Source organism: Antechinus flavipes, chromosome 3 (assembly GCF_016432865.1).
Source record: "Antechinus flavipes isolate AdamAnt ecotype Samford, QLD, Australia chromosome 3, AdamAnt_v2, whole genome shotgun sequence".
Taxonomy (NCBI): domain Eukaryota; kingdom Metazoa; phylum Chordata; class Mammalia; order Dasyuromorphia; family Dasyuridae; genus Antechinus; species Antechinus flavipes.
In genome coordinates, this window is record NC_067400.1 from 316,201,318 (window position 1) to 316,223,699 (window position 22,382).

Sequence of the window (22,382 nt, forward strand, 5' to 3'; positions counted from 1 at the left end):
TTCAATAATATAGTGAAGTCACTAAATAAATAACTTCTATCTTTAATCCTTGAGAAATAATTGAGACCATAGCTATGTTACAAATATGTTATAGATCAAATGAATTGGTTGATTTTCTTATCAAAAACTTTAACATTTAATTAGGTTTAAAGTTGTTAAAATGGAAGCTACACAATATTAAAAACATTCTAATGTCTGACTGAATTTTTCAGCTTTCATCTAAATATCTCATATTGCATGAATACCATTGAAGTGTTTAATATATTTTGCTAAATGACAGGAATTTTCTGCAAACTGACAGTTTTTAAAGGGAAAATTTCTGAAGAGCTGGCACACAGAATACATTTAATGTAGGCAGTTGATGAAGCAACAAATCAAGTAGTGCTGCATTTTTATATTTTTAAAAAATCTCTGCCTTGCTTTCTGTAAAAATCCAGTTGACTATTGGAGCTTTTGCTCCAATATTTACCTATTCAGCTTGTTGCATTACAAATAGCACTACTGTTAGATATATGTTATTATTTTTGCCATAGTATAAGTGCCATAATAACATTTAGAAATGCTATGAGAGAAGATAATTCTTTTGATTGAGAAAGAAAATCCAAACATTTCCAAATTAATTCTCCTTATAAACCTTTCCCCAAAATCTTCAAAGAGTAGATTTAGGCCTATTTTAATGCCTGTAAAAAACCCTTGGGTTTTCCATTTCCCTTGTATTCTTAATTTACACAGAGACAGTGGTGACCAACCGCCTACTGTGGAGTCAATTTTCTAGTTTACTTTAAAGAAAAAAAACGGTCCAAACAACTGCAGAAACAGGTGTAGACTGCCATTATCCTCCAAAAGAAGGACAGAGTCTTTGCCTTCCATATCATGAACTTACAAAAGTCACCATCATATTAAAAAAAAAACTGACTTTCTGAAAATTTGATAGGCATTTACAAAGTCATTATTTTAAAAAGTAAAATCAAGAATAGAGAGAATTCATGAATTCCATGAGGCCCCCAGAGGTGGTACAATTGTCTGAAGTATCGGATTAATTCACGATATTAAACTAAGAAATGGTCTAAAAACCCAGAGAATTTACTCCAAATATCATATTAAATTAAACATAACTATCCTGAAGATAAGTAATGATAATTTAATTAAATTGTGATATTTAAGGATTTAAGAATTAACCTTTGTGGATTAGAATAAAACCTTTTGGTAATAATAAATCTTTTGTTGTAATTATAAAATAGTGATTCTAGGGCTATAACTTTGGGAAAAAATTTGAATGAAATTATAAAAATCCTATTGGTCTGCTCAATATTCTTTTACAAAATCACTAAAAACTGAAATCCCCAGGTTTTTAAATTTAACTCCTATAAAGATTAACTCTGTCATTTTGATATCAGGAAAAAAAATTTTTTTACATGTAGGTTATAATCTTTGATTTTCTTCTGCTTCAAAATTATTCAGCTAAGCAATATTTCAACTGCTTTTTTACCATCCATCACCTTTTAATTTTTTAAATTAATTTACTTTCTTAAATAACTCTTCTCTGACCTGATTACCAAACTTGCTGCAGTATCTTCACCTTGGCTGTTGTAGATGCTGGTTATGACATCACTTAATTTCCACTTTAGATTGTTTCTCTCTCTTTTCTCTGCCTGCTGCTGATGCTGGTGTTCTGGCATGTTCCAAAGACAACTTTTGCATGCGTGGCCTGTCTAACTTTTATCCTGATTTAACGAAACGGATCCGTACTTCCTATCAGAGTAAGTTCTATAAAGGTTAGGCAAACTGCTTTCATAACACTCATATTGTGCTCGAGTTAAAACTGTACATCTGTGCTTAATAATGTGTTTCTTTAAACACATTCAGCATGCTTGCATACTTTTTGCTTTCTTATGGATGTAAATGTAAAATGCTTGTTTTGATAATAAAGTTATTCAACAAGTACTTTAAAAACATTAATGTTATGTGCCTGGTGATTCTTATCCATTATTTCAGTGTTTGTTCTAAAATATACAATTTGTGCAATCCCTGTTCCACTAGTGTTGTGTCAGTACCTTTTATTTTAAGAGAGAGAGCTGTTACAAATAATGGATTAGTTGTATCAGCAATAACAGTAATTGACTAGTCTCTTATACCTTGACTTTGATTTATTTTAAGGTGGTAACATAGCAATGAGGAATAATGGAAAAGCCATTGGCCAAGAATAAGGAAACTGATGGTATTTGCTCTGGCACTGATTAGCTGCATAATTTGGGGAACAACATTTATCCTTTCTAAACCTCTTACCTTTTAAATGAAAGGAATAGACATGATAACCTATAAAGTGCCTGCCAGCTCTGAAATTTTCTGATTCTAAAGGAACGAAATTTTTCAAATGAATGTGACCCTTCTAATTTGTGTTGGCTGGCCATTTAGCTCCCATGAGTTTTTAATTATCATATGCAGTGATTGAGTTTTTAATTATCATATGCAGTGATTCATATATATGTATATACATATTTCAAGCCCTACCCTTCCTCTTGAGCTCATTTGAGAGATATTATAGAGGAAGAAATTATAACAGCTGGCAAATATGAGGTGAAGAATTGAGTATAAAGCTTGGGTTGTGAATGCTCAGAAAGCTGGAAAAATGGACATATCCTTAACAAAAATAGAAGTGTTCATTAAAGAGATGAATTTTGGGGAAATATAATGAGTCTTTTTTGGAGCTGTTGAGTTTGTGATTTCTCCTGGACATTCATTCTCTCTAAATCTAACCTCTCTTTACTTACACAGCTTCCACCTTAGTTCAGGACCTTATCACTTCTCACTCAGACTATTCCAATGACCTTCTAATTTATCACCTTCATTCAGTTCTCCTGAATGTATTATCCTTGAGTTGATTATTTTGATTCAAGTCATTGTAATTCATTCTTCACACATCTTCTAATATGATTTTCCTTCAGGGTTGATCAGGTTATTCTTCTACTCATTAAATTTCAATGGCTCCCTACTTCCACTATAATAAAATCTAATTCCACTGAAGGTTTTTCAAGTGCTTCACAAACTAATCCTAATCTATATTCCAGTCTCATTATACATTAGTCCCTTTCCTGCTTTAAATTTTATCAAACTGGTCTTCTTTTCATTTCTTACACATAGCACCCCCAATTCTATGCCTTTGCGCAGATTGTCCCCCATACCTAGAATTCATTTCCTCTTCACCCTTAACATCACAGAATCTTTTCTCCCCTTCGAGAAAAACCAAGCATGACTTCTTATAACATTTTTCTAGTCCTTTCCTTTCCCTTACCATTATCTTCCCTCCATAAAGACTATACATTTAGATACTTTGCATTTATTTTTGTATATATTGATTTGGTAATATATGTTTAGATATATACATACACACATACACATACCTTGCTTCTCTCCCATCATCAAAAAAAAAAAAAAAAACTCTTTGAGAGCTGGAATTATTTGTGTTCTTAGTGTCTAGCACAGTGCCTGATCCATAGTAGGTGTTTATAAATGTTTGTTATTTGGTTAATTTAAAAAATATTTCCATGTCCCTCTTAAATCAACATTACTGTTCGATACTTTGTGGTTTAAGTTTTTTGTTTGTTTTTGTTTTTTTTTAAAGTATGGAAGTAATTTTGGTGTAGAAAAGTATATGCTTTGGAGAATCTTCAATATTTTGGGATCCCTTATGCCATCAGTAAGAAATATCAATTAAAACATTTGATTATTAACCAAATGTAATGAATGTTGTTTTTACAAACCTGAATGCCAGATCTTTGGACACAGGAAGCCCAGACTTACAGTAATAATAGTATAACTAAAATGAACCTGTATTTTATTGGTTAGGTCTAGTTTCACCAATTATATAAAGAGAATCCATTGGGGGGGGGAGAAGGTATACTGAATATGGTAGTTGTGTAGGCACTCAGTTGCAAGAGGAAGTCTCCTCTTTCTCCAGGATATAGCAGTTATAAAAAGATGACCAGAAGGCCATTGCAGTAGTCCAAATAAGAGGTAATGGAGCCCTGAACTAAGGTGGCAGCACTTCTCTCAGTCAAGAGATGCATTTGAGAGATGTTGTACAGGTAATAAGTTGCAAAGTAGTCATTATTTCTAAAGACAAGATTGTGGCTATTTTGGTCCTGGTCTACTGAACTACTGAAGATAAATATTTAAGCATTTAAGAGTTGGGATTGAAGTCACCATCATTAGGAAACTCGGAGATGGTGTGACTCCCTTTTATAGAGTATACTAGTATGGGCCCATGATATTGGCAAATGGGAGGGAAAATGGTTGGCGCCTATTGAATTTTAAATAGTGAGGCATTCACTAGAAATAGCATGAAGACAATTAGACTATTCTTCCTAGAAACCTGGGCACAAACATAGAGAATATATGTGGCTAGATTACATATTTAAAAGAGAAAAACATTTCTAAAACAGCTTAATTACCCTCATCTTCTGGCAATGTCATCAAGAAATTTTGTTGGGTCTGCTCCATGCTGACAGAGTATCTGTGCTAGAGATCTTGTTTCTCTGTTAGGCATAGCATCTCTACTATAAATATATTGTCTTTGCTGAGTCACTGCTCATTTTTGTGGTCAGTGAGTTTCTCTCTGTTATCAACCTCTGAGATTCATTTATTTAAGCTCACCTGCTGCTCATTGAGGTTCCTGTCTACTAAGGGGAAGTGAATACAAAGCTTCTACCTCATAATGAAAGGCTCACTATTTCTTTATCATGCTGAGACTATGAGCCACCATTCCCAGAAAGAGAACAGCTTGACAAAAGCCAGACAGAATGTCCCCAAATTAAAATTGTCTCTTTGCTTTCAACCTTCTCTGCCTGGCACTAAAATGAAATCCATTTCCCAGTTAGCTAATTGACTTGAGGTTTGAAATTCCCTGCAACTTGCATATGTCCCTTAGAGATATTGTGTGTCCACCAAACATCATTTCTTTGTTCTCTGCTAAAGAAACAACACAGAACTTCTGTAGAAGCTGAAGATACAGGATCCATGACTATGAACCACTACATAGAATTCCCAATCCCTCTATTTTTGTCCACCTGCATTTTTGATTTCCTTCACAGGCTAACTGAGCACAATTTCAAAGTCCGACTCTTTTTATACAGCAAAATAACTGTTTGGACATGTATACTTATATTGTATTTAACTTATACTTTAACATATTTAACATGTATTGACCAACCTGCCATCTGGGGAAAGGAGTGGGAGGAAGGAGGGGAAAAGTTGGAACAAAAGGATTTGCAATTGTCAATGCTGAAAAATTACCTATGCATATATCTTGTAAATAAAAAGCTATAATAAAAAAAAAAGATACAGGGTCCATTTCACCCCTAAAATCTTCTCAGAATTGTCATACAAATGAATCTGGGCAATCACAAAAGTTAAACTCAGAGTATAAAGGTACATAATTCTTTATATCTGTTAGTAGCAAAAAACAAATAAAAACTCTTTCTATTGTGCTATAATTTGAGCTATTCAAAATCTTAACCCCTTTAATTTCATCTTAAAAACAGACATACCTTATTGATATTGTTATTTAGAAAGTGCTTCGGAAACGTAAATGTTATATAAATGTGAATTATTTGTTACTTAATGTGCTTATTAAACACCTCTTCCCCTTAAGTCTGACCCACTGGCTTACAAGGGTTCCTTTCCTGCCCCAAAGATTTTATTGATATTATCTCTACCTTTGTTTATCCTTGTTGATAACAAACAGTAGCCACTGATTCTGCCCACACATTTAAGCCAGAAGACAGTTGAGATAGAATTAGGCTGCCTTCTACCTAGAAAATCCTCTTGGTTAGAAACCTCAAAGCTGAAGAAACTTTGTCCAGAAAAGCCATCTCTTCCTTCCACAAATCTGCAAGAAAAAACAGAAGTTGATTCTTCTTATCTACGGCAGAAAAGATGAGAGCCAAGGGAGAAATGGAAGGAGGAGACCAATGGGAATGGCCATACAAGGCCTGAAGGAAAAGGGATTGAAACCCACCAGAGACCAGTATTATCCTCTAAGAAACTACTTATAATAGATTCTGAGGCCAGGGAAAATTAAATTTCCTAATGTGGGAAGAAGTTGAGGCAGGTTCACAGTGTAGCATTCAAAGGTAATCCTCTAAGCAGTGGGAGAAGTCAAAAAGAAAGTGATGGGAGAATATTTTTTAAAAGGCTGAAATACCAAAGATTTCAGAGGAAAAAAATTTAGTGAAGAATCTAGAATATAAACAGATAAATCAACTATATGAGGGGGAAGAATGAGAATAAATTACCAAAATGATTGCAAAGCTCTACTAATAAATATTGTAAGAAAAAGAAAATTAAACTAATGAATACAAAATCTATTGAATCTTTAAAAATTATAAAACAAGAAGATACTATAGAACGGTTCAAGAGAGAGATGGAAATACTAAGATAAACTTCCAAAAGGAGGAGATATAAGAACTTAGAGCTTTCAAAACAGAAATAAATTAGTCAATAAGTAAAACATGAATTCATAGTGACTAATTTCTCCAAAGACACTCATTATTTAATATCTTAGATGTGAAATAAATTCTGAAGTGAAAGAAAATGGTAAGAAATATAGTCACATCAAAATAGTTTAAGCAAACTTGATTGTATAGATAAGGTTCTAATATTAAGGGGGGGACAAAACTATCTATTAAAAGAAGGCACTACTAGAAATAAATGTAAAAAGGAGGGAATGAACAAAATTATCCTTTAAAAGAAAGCATTTCTAGAAACATGTGGAGGAAAATATAAACCTATATGTCATAATAGTTAGATGTAAATAAATTAAATGATCTAATTAAAAGAGAGTGGAACTATAGATAAAAAAAAAGGTTCAAAATTTCTTGCTAAAAAAAGAGGAAAAAAGCACATCTAAAAAAACAAAGATATAGATAGAATCAAAACAAAACGCTGTAACAAAATATACCATATAGCTAAATAAGTAAAAGTAGACATTTGAAATCATGCTATCAGACAAGGTAAAAGTTAAACTTTGCTACATAAACAGATAAACAAAAAAATTATATTATGCTTACAGAAACCAAAGACAACAAGCTAATAGTATTAAACTTATCTCTCAAAACATCTAAATTTATATAGGAAAAACTAACTAGAACTGCAAAAAATGTAAAAAAAAATAATAATAAATCATTTTGCGTTTTATAGATAATTAGAAAGATTTTTTTAAACACAATAATATAAAATTTAACAAATTATTGTAGAATTAAGAACTAAAAGATTTGTGGCATCTTCTGAACGGTATTACTAAATATGTAACTTTTTTTTTTTTTAGCACATATGGCACTTTTATAGAAATATATTATGTTATTAAGGTACACAAAATTACAAATAAATACAAAAAGTGAGAATAATAAATGTAATTTGTAGATCAAAATGCAATTTTAAAAGTAGTTATCAATTAAGGGAATCCAAACAAATGACATAGACTTAAATGGAGCTTTAATAATTAAATCCTAAATAATACATATGTCAAAAAACAAATCACATAAACAATTTTAAAAGATGTGAAGAAATCAGAGTCATGAGATGAGATGCAACTAAATAAGTCTCAGGCAGGGCAGGAGAGAAGAAAGGAAGGGAAGGGAAACTATTCCTATCTGCACATATTAATAAAAATGACAAAGTTGATGCATAAATTTAATATGCATTTTTAAAAAATTGAACCAATAAATAAACTCAAAATTAACGTGAAATCTTGAGAATTAAAGGAGAAATAAATTAGAAGCCAAATATGCTCTAGAACTGTTAAAGCTTTTTTCTTTAAAGACTAGCAAAATTGAAGTCTAACTCAATTAAAAAGAAGATGCAAAATCAATTTAACAAACTAAAGAAATGAGCAAGGTAAAATCACACAAACCCGAAAGAAATTAAAAATAATTTTAGACTCTAATTATATTCTAAAATGAAGAATTTAAAAGAAATGGAGAAGTAAATAAAAAAATCTAATATCTAAATTTAATCTAAACTTAACAGAATAACAGAATTCTTAATTCATATACAAAGAAGTTGAACAAATTATAAGATAATTTTTCTCCTTTGCCCATCAAAACATTTTTGATCTTGGTGGATTTACAGAAAATTCCATCAAATATTTAAAAAGCAATTGATATTTACTCTGTACAACTTAATTTCAAAAATTGAAGGAAAATCTCTAACAATTTTTTTTTCAGATAAATATAGCTCTAATAACTGAAACAGGAAGGATAAAACAAAGAAAAAAGAACTATAGATAATATAATAAATAAATAGCATTTCAAATTTTTTTAATTTGCAAAATTTACATAAATTTTTTTTTGCAAAAATACCATAAAAATCTATCATCAAAAAAATATTGATTATGATCATATTGGAGTTATACCATGGATAAAATGATGGTGCAAAACAAAAGAAAACATTATCATGGGTCCAGCAGAATATCAGGGAGGATTCAAAAAAACCAACAAATTACCAGATCAAGAAAGTATATATGTTAGTAGAAGAAATTACATTAATGAATGAATGTCCTTTTTTTACTTCCTTGTAAATTGTTCTTTGGTTCTCTGCTATGCACCTTATTTTTTTTTTCCTCTTTTCATCCCCCTCTACTACCCGCAACTACAACCCCTTAACTACAGTTAAGAAAAAATATATTTCATATCTACATATGTAGATATATACATACACATACACACACCCCACATATACACACGTCATTCCTATCCCTACTGATTCTTTAATTAAATTCTGCTCCATAACTTGCCTTGCATAACTTAACCTCCCCCCATCCAAGAATCCCTCCCTTACCTTTTTCTCTCATCCTTTGCTTCCCCATCTGCCCGTCCCTACCCCCTTATTTCTTTATAGATTTTGGAAGATGCTATTTCCTTCATCATATATATGTAGTGTTGCCTATTGAACCCATTCCCAATGTGAATGTGTTTTCAGAATTACAAACCCTCCTCTCCTTGGTAATGCCTCAATGTCTATTCTTCCTCTGCAACTCATTTGTATAACATGATTACTATTTTCACCTTCACTCTGCCACTCTTTCTTTTAAGCTACCCTTTTGTACAGTATACTACAAGCTACAGTATACATTTCCTATGTAAAAACATAAACACATAAACAAACTAACAATTTGTCTATGTTTAAGCAGTTTGTCTGTGTTGAGTTCCTTTAAATTGATTTTTGACATTGACTCTTATATGTTAACTTTTCTGTTAGGTTCTTGTTTGGTTGATAGAAAATCCTGAAAATCTGCAAGTTCATTGAATGTCCATTTTTTCTCATTCAAAATTATAAATAATTTTGCTGGATATGATATTTTTGGCTGCAGGCCTAGTTCTTTTGATTGTTTTAGATATAATTCCAGGACCTGCAATCCTTTTTTGTGGCTGCTAATAAATTTTGTACAATTCTAATTGTAGCTCCAGCATATCTGAATTTTTTTCTTGTTTCTTACAAAATTTTCTCTTTGATTTGGGGGTTTTGAAATTTGGAAATTATACTCCTGTGTGTTTTCCACAAAGGGTCTCTTTGAAAGGGCAATTGGTGGTTTTTTTCTATATCACTTTTCCCTCATATTGTATCATTCCAGGACAATTTTGTTGGGCAATATGTCCTGCATATTGTATCAAGGTTCTCGTTTTGGTCAGAACTTTCTGGTAGTCCAGTTATTCTTATATTTTCTCTTCTTGATCTGTTCTCCAGATTTGACATTTTTCTTGTATTTCACATTCTGTTCTATTTTCTCATTCTTTAAAATTTGTTTTGTTATTTTTTGGTCTCTCAGCTTCATTGACTTCTCCTTGCCTGATTATAATTTTCAAAGCATTATTTTCATCTTTGACACTCTGTACTTTCTTTTCTAGTTGTTTAACTTTTTTTCCAAAATCTTCTTGTTTTTCTTGGATAGTTTTTTTTTTTAGTTCTTCCTCACTGTCTCTCATTCAATGTTTAAATTCTTTTTAAAATTCTTTTATAAATTCTCTTTGGGTAGGGAGCTGAAGCTTCAACCATAGCTAGCTATCCTCAGGAATCTCCTACTTGAAGTTTCTGTGGAACTAGCCTGTAGGTGTTTGCATTTCAAATAGGTTAATTCCCTACCTCAGGTCTTTCTTCAGATCTTCTCTGGTTATATGAGGAGGACCCTTATTCTGCCCCAACTCTTCTTGATTTTTCACCAGTCTGTGTTCACTCTGAAGCACAAATTTCTTCTATTGGTGGTGGAAATCAGGAGACTTGAAATTTGTCAACCTATTCAGCTATCTTCCCAGAATCTTTTCCCTACTGGCAGATCCTTTAGAATCATTGACAAAGGAAATGCTCAATATACACCAGAAATATCTATGGAAGTAGTATTTGATTGGGAATAGCACTTTAAGGTTTGCAAAATGTATTATATAGATTATTTCATTTGATTTTCAACAACCCTGTGAGGTCGACATTGTTATTTTCCTTGTTTTATAAATAAGAAAACTGAGAGAGGTTAAATGATTTGTCCAGAATCATCCAGCTAGTAAATAAGAAGTTGAATTCAGATCAAGTCCATCTAGTTCCCAAACAATTGGAGAATGGCTAAATAAAATGTGGTATGTGAGGCAATAGAATATTACAATACTTTAAGAAATGATCGATATGATGTCTATCAAGCAACATGAAAAAATGTTTAACAGATACAAAGTGAAAAAAGCAGAATCAGAAAAACAGACATACATGACAACAATAGAAAAGGATAATAATTGGAAAAATAAGAAACAAAACAATTGAACCTGAATGCTAACAAAATTATTAATGACCAAATTTGGCCACAAAGAAGATATATGAAAAGACATCATCCCCAGTTCTTTTTCAGAAGGGTAAATGGGTATGCTACACTGTGTGTGGGGGGGGGGGGGAGAGGAAGGGGGGAAGTGTGTGTGTATGATGTTAGGCTTTGGATACATTGATTAATGTTGCTAAACTTTTTTTCTTCCTTATTAAAATTATTTATCATAAAATGTAGCTCTTTGGAAGTAAAGAGAAAGGAATGATAATAAGACTCTGTTTTTTATAAAGTGGATCCCTTGATAAGTTAGGAGAAGGAATTTCAGTTCACTGATGCAGTAGGGAGTCAGAATACAAATGGTGAGAAATAAGAGCAGGGTATATGGAGAGAATGAATGTAAACAGCTTCTTTTGTTTCTTAGAATTTGACTAGATAGTCATTTTTCGTTATTTCATAATTAAATTGTTGTTACCAGAAGAATAGCAAGAGGTAAAAAGTTCTAAGAGGGTAGAGAAAGGGAACATAAGTTCTGAGGCAAGGCAGATCCTAAAATGTCCATATTAGTTAGGCCAAGGTGCCTTGATTCATGGATACAAAGTGAAATGTAATCTGGGACTGACTAGATATAATGGGTTGAGATGTTTTCATTCATTCATCAATCAAGACAGTTTACCCCAAGAGTGAATTTCAAAAGCTGAATCAATTAATTCCCTTGGGATGAAAATGAGAATGGAGATGGTGCAGTTGTTCTTTGAAAGTCTTAGTCGCAAAGACTTTTCCATGGGGAAAAAGGGGACAGCTGTACAGCAAATAGTAAGATCTTCACTTTGGGTAGGTCCTAGTGTCTTCATGTCTAAATGGAATGTGAGGAAGTGTCTCGAGTTGGATATGTTTCAGTTTTTCATTGTTCTTCCTGTAATGTGACATCCAGTATTTCCAGGGTGGTCTGGCCTGGGCCAAATACAATAGGCCTAATTGTATCTCTTACACAGAATAACAACAATAACATAATCATATAAATGAATACTGGCAAGCTTTGAGCAAAATTCATTATGCATAAACAAAAAACACTAAAAAGTGTTGAATTAGAAGGAATTTTTTTAATGTGTTCAAATGTGTTTGACTTAAGCATAACTGTTATTTATAATGGATTAATATCAAAAGCTTTCTTACTAAATTCAGAGATAAAATAAGCATATCCATTGTCTCCACTATACTGTAACTATATGCTATCTATAATAATACAAGAAAGAGAAATCAAATGAATATGCAAAGAGGCAAATCATCCCTATTTGTAGGTATTATATTGGCATCATTGGACAACCCTTGACAATTAATGAAAAAAAAGCAATTCAAGTAATTAATAGGTTCAGCAAGTTAGCAGAATATAAGACAAATCCACAAAACTGTTAAACATTTTTGTGCATTAGTATCAAAAGCAAGAAGGGAAAAAATAAATTTAAGCTAACTACAAAATTTATAAACTATCTGAAAATAAAACCTATCAAGAAGCATCTAGGACATGAATTAATCTGTAAGATAGTAGTTATAGAAATAAAACAAACAAAATTTTTAAATCCATACTAATTAATCTATACATTTAGCATCATATCAATTAACTTACAAGGTAATTCATAAAATTAGACAAAATAGCACTCTTTTGATCCTGAACACTGTTTCATGCATAACATAGCCAAAAATCACATTAGCTACTTTGACCTTCATGTCATACATACCTTTGGTTCATATAGAATTTATAATCCACTTAACCTTCCATATATTTTTTTCACAAAAAACCTACTATATAGCCATCTATATGGCTACCATCCTGTCCTTTAAACATTTATTTGTTTTTTGAATTTGAGTATAATACTTTGTATTTATCCTTGTTGAATTATGAAAGGCATTTCTTCTTGGTGTTGAAGAAAAGCAAAACAAGAGTTGAGGCATTATAGCTTCCTTTTTGTCTATTATCACCATTTTTCCATTCATTTTGAATTGATATTTAATCCCTCTCCCTCCATCAGAATCACACCTCTGACTGCATTCTTAACTGGATTCATTCTTAAGATCTTTTCACTAAATTTATTTTATTCCTAACCTAGAAATATTAGAATTTGGCTCATTCTGCCTCAATCCAAAGTTTCTATTTTGAAATTTTATCTCTTGAAATCTCCTACAGTTTTCCTACCTGTATCTCCTCAGCAGATGACCTCTTCACTCATCACATTTTATTGTGAGCTCACTCATGTCCCTTACTATGTGTTTCCAAAATCTGATATATATTTTACTTACTCTTTCCTCCATTGGTCATCTCTAAAGAAGAAATTAACCTTTCTCTTTCTCAAAACTAACCTTTCTATTAATTGAGTTTTTAAAAATTATTTACTTATAAGAACTTTTCTCTCCTTTGTGTTCTCCCTATTGAACACTTTTTAAAATAAGCATAAACTAGCAAAATAAATACCCATTCACCATAACCAAAAAAATTGTGTGTCATTCTGCATTTAATGTCTCATTTCTCTCACTAGAAGTATGCTTCATCACCAGTCCTCTGGAATTATGGTTTCACATTGCATTGATTAGAATTCTAAATAGTCTTTTTTTTTTTGCTTGTATTTTTTTTATTATAACTTTTTATTGACAGAACCCATGCCAGGGTAATTTTTTTACAACATTATCCCTTGCACTCACTTCTGTTCTGACTTTTCCCCTCCCTCTCTTCACCCCCTCCCCCAGATGGCAAGCAGTCCTATACATGTTGAATATGTCACCGTATATCCTAGATACAATATAGGTGTGCAGAACCGAAGTTCTCTTGTTGAGGAAGAATTGGTAGGTAAAGAAGGTAAAAAATAACCCGGGAAGAAAAACAAAAATGCAAACAGTTTACATTGCTAAATAGTCTTTCAAAGTTGTTTTCTTTATAATGTCACTGTACATATTCTCCTTTTCTTCTTATTTTACTCTATTTAATCATTTATTATGGTTCAATAATATTTTATTATTCACATACCATTATTTGTTTAGCTATTTTCCAAGAAGAGGTCACTTTCTTTGTTTCCAGCATTTTGCTGTTTTAAAAAGGATGCCTTTACATATTTTTTTAGCATATTGAGCACTTTTCTTCTTTCTTGTACCTCTTTGGTGTCTAGGCCTGTTATTGGTATTGTTGGAACACAGTTCCAAATTGTCTTCTAGAATGACTGGACAAATTGACAACTCCACTAACAGTGCATTAGTGTGCCTGATTTTCCACAATCTCTCCAAAATTTTTCACTTTGCTTTTGTTATCTTTGTTAGTCTAGTAGCTAACATTTCTGATTGTGCCCTTGGTCTCATCCTATTATTATTTTTTCCATTAGCTAGTGCTATTACTCATTCCTTCCTTTCTCTTTTATCTTCAATCTCTCTTTTTCTAGTGTTCCCTTTTTTGATGCCTACAAACATGTTTAGGTTTTTTCCATCTTCTAATAAAACTGTGCTTGAACATGAGATTTCTGTGACCAAATGCTCTATATCTTTTCTTCTTTTCCATTTCAAGGTCTTAGAAGGAGATGTCTTGCTGCCTCCACTACCTCATTATCTATTCTCTTTCAACCCTATATTCTGACATTGCCACGGTACTGACACTGCCTTCTCCAAGTGTAGCAATGATCTTAATTACTAAATGGCCTTTTTCTTAGCTCTCACCTTCCTTGACTTCTCTGAATCTTTGGACCCTGCTAATTATCTCCTAGACACTCTTTCCTTCCTTCATTTACCTAGCAGAAGTCTCTTCTGATTCTTCTACCTGACTGCCTTGTGCACCATTTTTTTGTTGATACATTGCTACTTACAAAGTATGTGTGTCTTTCAAGACTCCATCCTATACCCTGCTATAATCACTCTCAGTGAATTTTTCAAATCTAATAATTTCAAGTACAATCTGAGTATAGATGACTCCCAGATAACATATAAGGAGCTCAAATCTTTAACTTCTGAATTCCAGATCCACAGTGCTAGCTACTGATAGAAATTCACCCTTGGATGTCCTGATGAAACTCTTCATGTTCAAATTGAAATTCATTTTCTTCCATCATCTTTCTAGTTACCCAATTTTTCTAACGTAAATTACCCCTGTTTTCCCCTTTCTCTACAACTTGTTTTCTGGGAGACAAATGAATGTGTATATGTACACGGGTGCGTGCGTGTGAGTGTGGGTGTGTGTATATGTGTGTAACAAAAAAAAAATTAGTGGGGAGATATTAGCAGCTAGTGGATGAGAAGGCTTTAAACCAAATTTTTAAGGAAACTAAGGATTCCAGGCAAAAATAAGGAAGTATTCCTACTGACCACAGAAGCAGCCAGTGCCAACATTTAAAGAAGGGAGACTTGAGCATCATGAAGGAAAAACTGAATGTCATGAGGAAAAACAAGACCAGTTTGACTTCATTGCGAATACATGAAGAAGAGAAATGTATAATAAGCATAGAAGACATTTCCCAGATAATTTCAGAATCACTCCTTCATTACTCTTGAAACTGGGTTGGTACTTGGTCTAATTCAGCTCTTTTTTCCATCTTTGTTTTGGTCAGTGTTGTTTCCACTTTCTAATTCTGCAAATTAAGGACTGTGGTATTAAAGTTCTAATATGGTAACTTTACTGCCTTTTTGATAGAGAAGTTTTATAATAAAAATCTTTACAGATCTTTTTTCCATGTTTCATCTGTCTGATATCCTCTTCAGTTTAGTTCTTAAGCTTCTTTGATATGATGCTGCTTGGTTGGGTTTATTGCTCAAAGTTAAATGTTAGTTTTTTTCTCACTGTTATCTTTGTATGAGGCATTATTGCTCATAATCTTTCACTATGCTCCATTTTCAATAAATGAGTCAACCACTGTTGACTTTGGCTGTCCTCTTTATCTAGTTGACAAAATCATTGAAGTGGTTTCTTAGTTCCTTTGTTTTTCCCCTTATTTTCATGAGTTTAATTTCTGTGAAATTATTATAATCAATGTCAATGCCATTTTCCAATTAAAAAATTAGAAAATGTTAAGATAGCTAAAAATGCAGTTCTTTTAATAATATGCCACACCTTTTTTTCTCATTTTATTTTTTTTCTATTTTGTACTTATTTTCATCATTTCTTTCATAGACCAGTGTTCTAACTTATACAATGGCTGATTCAGTAACAAGTTGTTTCCTAAATATTTAAATATAATAAAATTTTCCCCTTTTTGGATATTGTTATTTGGTGCTTATACCCCAATTCCTTTTTAGAATATTGATGCTTGTGGCATGAGACTTCCATGATGTTTGCAGACCTTTAGTCTCTTGCATTCCTTACTTCTGAACCATATTTCCCAATAAATTTTTTATCATCCTCCCTATTTCTGCCTTTCAGTTGGAATCACTAAGTATCAAAATAATTTTTAAATGTAATTTGGAAATTCTTAATAAATTCTTCACAGAATTTTTTTAGTCTCTTCACTTTCTACAATTCATGTTAACACACAAATCACAATTACTTTCATGAGAATGTTTTTGTAAATACTTACCATGAACAATTCAATATAAGAGGATCAAGTGAAATGATGTATCCTATTGCCTTTCTATGCATGATAAACTCAACTTACCCAACTTCTTTATTTGCCTTTCCAAGGAAAACCTGTAAGCCATCCTTCCATTCAGCAAAATTTTGTTTATAACGAATAGTAGCAATATTAATATTGATATGATTTCGTTTCCTTAGTAGCATATCTACTACTTGGTGCTCATTGGACAATAGTCTCACAGAGTACTAGTATGTTTATATAGTATATAGATAGATAGATATTTAAATATCTACATAAAGATAGATAGTTGTCAGTATTCAGTATGTCCTAAAAGTCTTAGTGTAATTCTACGATAATAATTTGATTATTGATCATTTAAAAGCTTATAAATTTTACCAAGACCTTTGGAATATTCTGTGTGTGTGTGTGTGTGTGTGTGTGTGTGTGTGTGTGTGTATAGATAGATAGATACATATATACATATGCATATATATGTATTTTTTATATATGGATATAAATATACATTGTTTGTATCAGACTAAAAACTGTATTTTTCTTGGCATCCTAACTCCTATTTTTTTACTACTTTTCCATTATTACTGAAGGAGCAAAAGGAAGCCCATAAATCTGAGGATCATTTAGTACTTTATTCTATTTTATCAGTTATCAGAACCAAAAAAGTCATCATCACTTCATGATCAGTCTATCAGACTATGACTTTCTTCCTGCTTAGTTAGCCTGATCCTCAAGGAAAAAAAAGACAATCTATTGTTGTTCAGTCATTCCTGACTCTATATGACCCTGTGGACTTTGTCCAAAGGGTTTTCTTGGTAAAACTGCTAGAGTGGCTTGTCATTTCCTTCTCCAATAGCAAACAGTTTAAGCGCCTCACCTAAGGTCAGCTAGAAAGTTTCTGAGGCTATATTTGAACTCAGTTCTTCCCAGCTCTAAGCTCAGCTCTCTATTCATTGTACCACCTAGACATAATATATCACAGAAGCTATATTCAAAGTCATTATAGCTGGTAGACTCTGCCAAAGGTTGTACTCCACTGGCATCGCCCTTCATAATCCAGTTCCCTTCAGCATCATGATGAAGCATCACTATAGGATTACACATAGTAGCCAAAGCATCCATTCTAAGAAACAGGTCTGTTTATTTTATGCATTAATTTTAAGTTGTTTCTTCTTATCTTTAATATTATCCACAAATATCCCTCTTTTTTCCTCTTTAGAATCATGTGGGTTTACATCATCTGGATTTTATTCTTGAAAGCATATCATTTGTTAGTACCAATTCTTTTTAAAAATTTAAGGCTTTGTGACCTGGCCTTTCCTTTGCTGAATTTTTGAGATCTTCTAAAAGTAGATCAAGAATGATAAGTAAATGCTCCTAATCCAATATTTCTATAATTCAAATGTTAATAAAAGAGGACAATAATTAGAAAACACATTTAAAATATCATTTGTTTACCTTGAAAGATCACTGGGGAGGGAGCACATCTCAAAAAAGAGAAGTCATTAATGTGATAAAATAAAGGTTAGGGCTGGAAAAAAAACCTATCACTACCTTTCAAACTATCCAAGAAATCAGGGTTTCTAAAGGCATTTTTCTTTTCTCCCACATTTTATCACACAGTCAATTAACACACAAAAGTTATGGGACCAGTCAGGCCAAGACTTAATTTTCAAGTAACTTGATAGAGTATGGCATATGGCATGATAAAAAAGAGGGTAAAAATCAGGAGAGCCTTTTTCAGCAGAGTTAAAAAGCAGGAAATTGCAACAGGCAGAAAAAGGTATTCAGGGGACATATCTTAATAAGGAAATGAACTGAAAAAAAATTCAGGAGAAAAGAAAGATGGAGAAATCCCAAACAAGACAAAACATGTGACTAAAAGCATAAACACAGGAAAAGCTCAGAAAAAGAGTATGCAGTCCAATTTGCCTGGAAGGTAGATCATTCAGAAGAAACTAACATGAAAGGAAAATGGAAAAATACAGTGATGTTAGATGTGGGAGACCCTTCAAATCCAGCCAAGGGATTTCACTAGTAAGCAATAAGAAACCATTGAAGATATTTGAGTTGATACATAATCAAATGTATATGTAGAAGAAATAAGAACTAGGGACAGCTAGGCTACTCAGTGGATTGAGAACTGAGGCTAGAATCAGAAGAATCTGAGTTCAAATCTAGATTGCGATGCTTGCTAGGTTGCTTAAATTACTTAATCTTTGCCTCAGCTGTAAACTGGAAAGATAATAGCATTTACATCTCAGACTTGTTGTGAGTATCAAATTAAATAATAATATCTTAGCACAATGCCGGGCATATAGTAGCTATTTAATAAATCTTTATTTCCTTTCCTTCTGCTTCTCTTTTATAGAAAAGCATTTTCCAGATAATTGAAGTCATTGACCCATTTAAATACCAAAACTTTTTTGATTTAAAATAATTTTTGTAAAAAATTTCTAGAATGTAATGTTACATTTTCTGAATTTTATCTTTTGACTTGTTAAACAGAGCATAGTCAACATATTTTAACCTTTTCTTGATGACTCAGGGTCAACATTATGAACAATGATCATTGTACTATGCTGTAAGAAAGTGATGTTCTTCACCTTCTCATATTGGGTGTACAGTGCTTTTTGCTTTTCTACCTGCCATAGGTAATGATGGCCCTATAGTTCTTCTGCTTGCTTTTTACACTACTTCTGTCTTCTCCTATACTTTCAGATGTCATATCTTGCTGTTGTCAGTATGTCTGTCTCTAGAACTACTTGTTCACTATTTTAATCTTCTAGTAAATGAAAAAAAAGATATATGAGGAAACAGATTAAAATTTTTGTTAAATCATTTAAAACACAAATTTTACTTACTTTATCTTATTTATTTAGTAACTTTATTTTACTTATAAGTCAATAATGGATAAGGTCCTCCATGCCCCCCCCCACATAGTAAAGTATATGACCTTTATAATGGCTATTTTTTCACTATGCCATTATGTTTTTTACTTCCAAGTTTCTAGGCATTCAGGTTGCTTAAAGTTATCATAAGTCTTATAGCTGGATAAGTGGGGTATTTTTCTATAAGGAGATATTACTATAAAAAATACAAGTGAAATTCAATTTTTAAATGTTTGTATAAAATAAAATTACAGAAAATCAAAATATACAATATGATATATGTTTATATTTATATATAGATATATATCATTAAGATTATTGAGCAGATAAAAATAAAATTTACATTACTTGAGGGAAATCTAGGATAAGGAAAAAACATAGTCAATTGACACAAAAGCTACCTTTTCATTTTCAAAATTGGTGATGAGGTATACTCTGTTAGGTAGTTAAACAAACAAGAAACAAAAAACAAAAAAAATGTGGCACCCCTCCCCAAAAGTAAGGGAGAAGACATGGTAAACGTATAGTTATAAACATAGTGATGATTTTTTTTCATAGGAAGCAAATATTATGCAAAACTACTAAAAATTAATGATCAACTAAATATTTATTAAACATCTACTGTGTGTCTGGGATTTTGCTATTCAAGAAAAGAAAGTGCATAATAAGTAGAAAAAAACAAAAAAGAAAGTGGGGGAAAAGATTATTTGTCTTAGTAATTGAAAGTGGGCATTTGTAATATTTGGTTTATATAAATATAAATATTCCATATAAGAAAAAAGAAGCACTAATACATAGCAAATTCCTCTTTGTAAATCAGTGTAATTTAAAAAATTTTTGTGGTGAAGAAAACTTGTGGAAGTTTTATTCTTAGAAATCCTGAACAACAGATAACTCTGTGTTCTGGATGCCTCAGCTATTTCACTTGCCGGAAAACAAAACAAAACAAAAGAGGTATAGGCCAGAAGATTTAAGGAATCAAGCTCTAATTACTGGATTTTCCCCATTATTGTATGAAAATTTAAAGCATGACATTTTATTTCTTTCCATCAGCTATGTTCAAGTTCCCCTTGTTTGTCGATTAATTATTTTATATATTTCTTCTATGTCAATTATTGTCTTTAAATTATTCAATTGATTTATGTGCTAACTAGATCAAGATGGGAAATTTTATTTCACAAATAACTATTTCTTATCATTCTTACTATTAATCTGTAAATTGAAATCTTTCCAGAACTTTAAAGCATTGGGATTTTATCTCAGTTTTTTTAATTTTTTATTTTTAGGTATGACTGAGCTCACTGATAGTCCTGTTCCTTTGGAGCTTGAGCGCTGCAAGTCTCCCACTTCAGGTAAACTGGGCAAGATCTGGGAGCTTTCTATAGAATTTGCTTCAAGGATTCATTGCTTTGTTTTAATCATTTTTATGATATGAAATACCTCGTGTATGACAAAGTTGCTGTGTAATTATCATTTTTAAAAATAGTTTTTAGAATTTTAGAGTAATCTAATTTGATTTAGTTATACAGTCTAGTAGAAATTCATTACTGCAGAACATTTTTGATGCCAAGATGGAATTAAAATTAATAATCATTTTAAAACCACATTGTAAAAGAAAACTTGACAGTTTTATGAATTATTGATGGTACTCCATACAGTATTAAAATATAAATATTATAATAAATGAATTCTGTATTCGTGTTTTTAAGTCACTGTATGAGGTCAAGGGAAGAATCACTGAGTTTTGTCACTTTCATTTTAGGACTTAGGAATCTTTTTTACAAATGAGACAGACAGGTCAATGACACCTAAATTCTGATGTGCTTTCACTTAAATAAAGGGAATTTTAATGCCCAACAAGAAACATCCATTGGAGTAGTAGCTAGATATGTTGGGGCTAGATATGTAGGAGAGTAGGACAGGAATAAAGAAAATAGGGTTTAGGACATAGGATACCACTATCTCAGTTAATAGAGGCACTCTGGACCTCAAGTACTATGGTCAATCAGTTGCAACAGAGAGAGTTAAGAGATCAGTGATGGTACCTCTAGAGCCCACCTCATGGACTTGTTACATTTAGCTTCCACCAAATTCTCTTTACTACTTATAGTTGACAGAGATAAAGCCTGAGTCCTTCATGACCTCTTAGGCAGGGAAGCTCTACATCTGAGAATAGTTCATGCACTGAGGCAACATGAAAACAGGAAAGGTCTGTAGATTTTGTAGGAAGGGATGGGATCTCACTGAGGTACATTGAGGCACAATGAGGTACATTGATTTTTCCATCTCTAATTCCATAAGTGAAGAGTCATTAGATATTTGAGACTGGCCATCAAGACCTTCCACTCTAAAACTTGAAACCTTTAAAGAAAGGTGAGCTGGTAAATGTTTAAAAACTGCCTCTCCAAAAAAATATATGCACGACACTAAATTCAATCTACAATGTTAACATTTTCCTCATCTCTTACATCTAGATAATCAACAAAACAAAAACCAAGTACTGATTTATAGCACTTGCTACTTTCTGAGGTGCAAATACTCACACTGGAAAAATTAACAATTTGCTCTTGCAAGCCTGTATGAGCCAGCTCCAGAACACTCCTTTATTTAAGTATACAGCATGAAAAATTCCAAGGGAAAAAAAACAAATCACAAATGCAAAGGAAGAGTATGTAAAGTCCAAAAGCCTGTCACATGCTAGGCCAGATTATCAAAAACCAGAAAGGTTTTCCAGATTTTCCTAAATGTCTATATATGTGCATTTCTTGGTGGATTTCTTAACAGACATTTAAAAAGTTTCAAGAGACATAGTCTCTAGGTAATTTAATCATTGTATTAATAAAGCCAGCAGGTTATAAATAAAAGAATGGGCATTTGGCCATCTTTTTTAGACCAAAACCCCCTAATGATAGTCTCTGTGGACTTCAAAGAGGTTCCTGAAGGATACCTAATTAGCTCTGTTTAATCAAATGGGAGGTGGACTATCATGGGAGTATGTGACTTAGATCACTGAAATTGGTCAAAGAGACATCAACTTCCATACCATGTGTCTTAATAATAGGGAGAATCAACATTTTCCCAGGACTTGTATAAACAAACGTAATGAGCAAGAATATACTCATTAGCTTAAACTTAGAATTT

General features: G+C 32.1%; 1 protein-coding gene across 1 annotated transcript in view; it reads left to right on the forward strand.

The window, feature by feature from the left end:
* STXBP5L (syntaxin binding protein 5L) overlaps positions 1-22,382 on the forward strand; it is a 430,479-nt gene that overhangs the window by 314,604 nt on the left and 93,493 nt on the right. The window contains exons 19-20 of the mRNA XM_051990611.1: positions 1,689-1,760; positions 20,528-20,593. Of these exons, the coding sequence (XP_051846571.1) occupies positions 1,689-1,760; positions 20,528-20,593 (138 nt within the window). The remainder of the gene's footprint in view (positions 1-1,688; positions 1,761-20,527; positions 20,594-22,382) is intronic.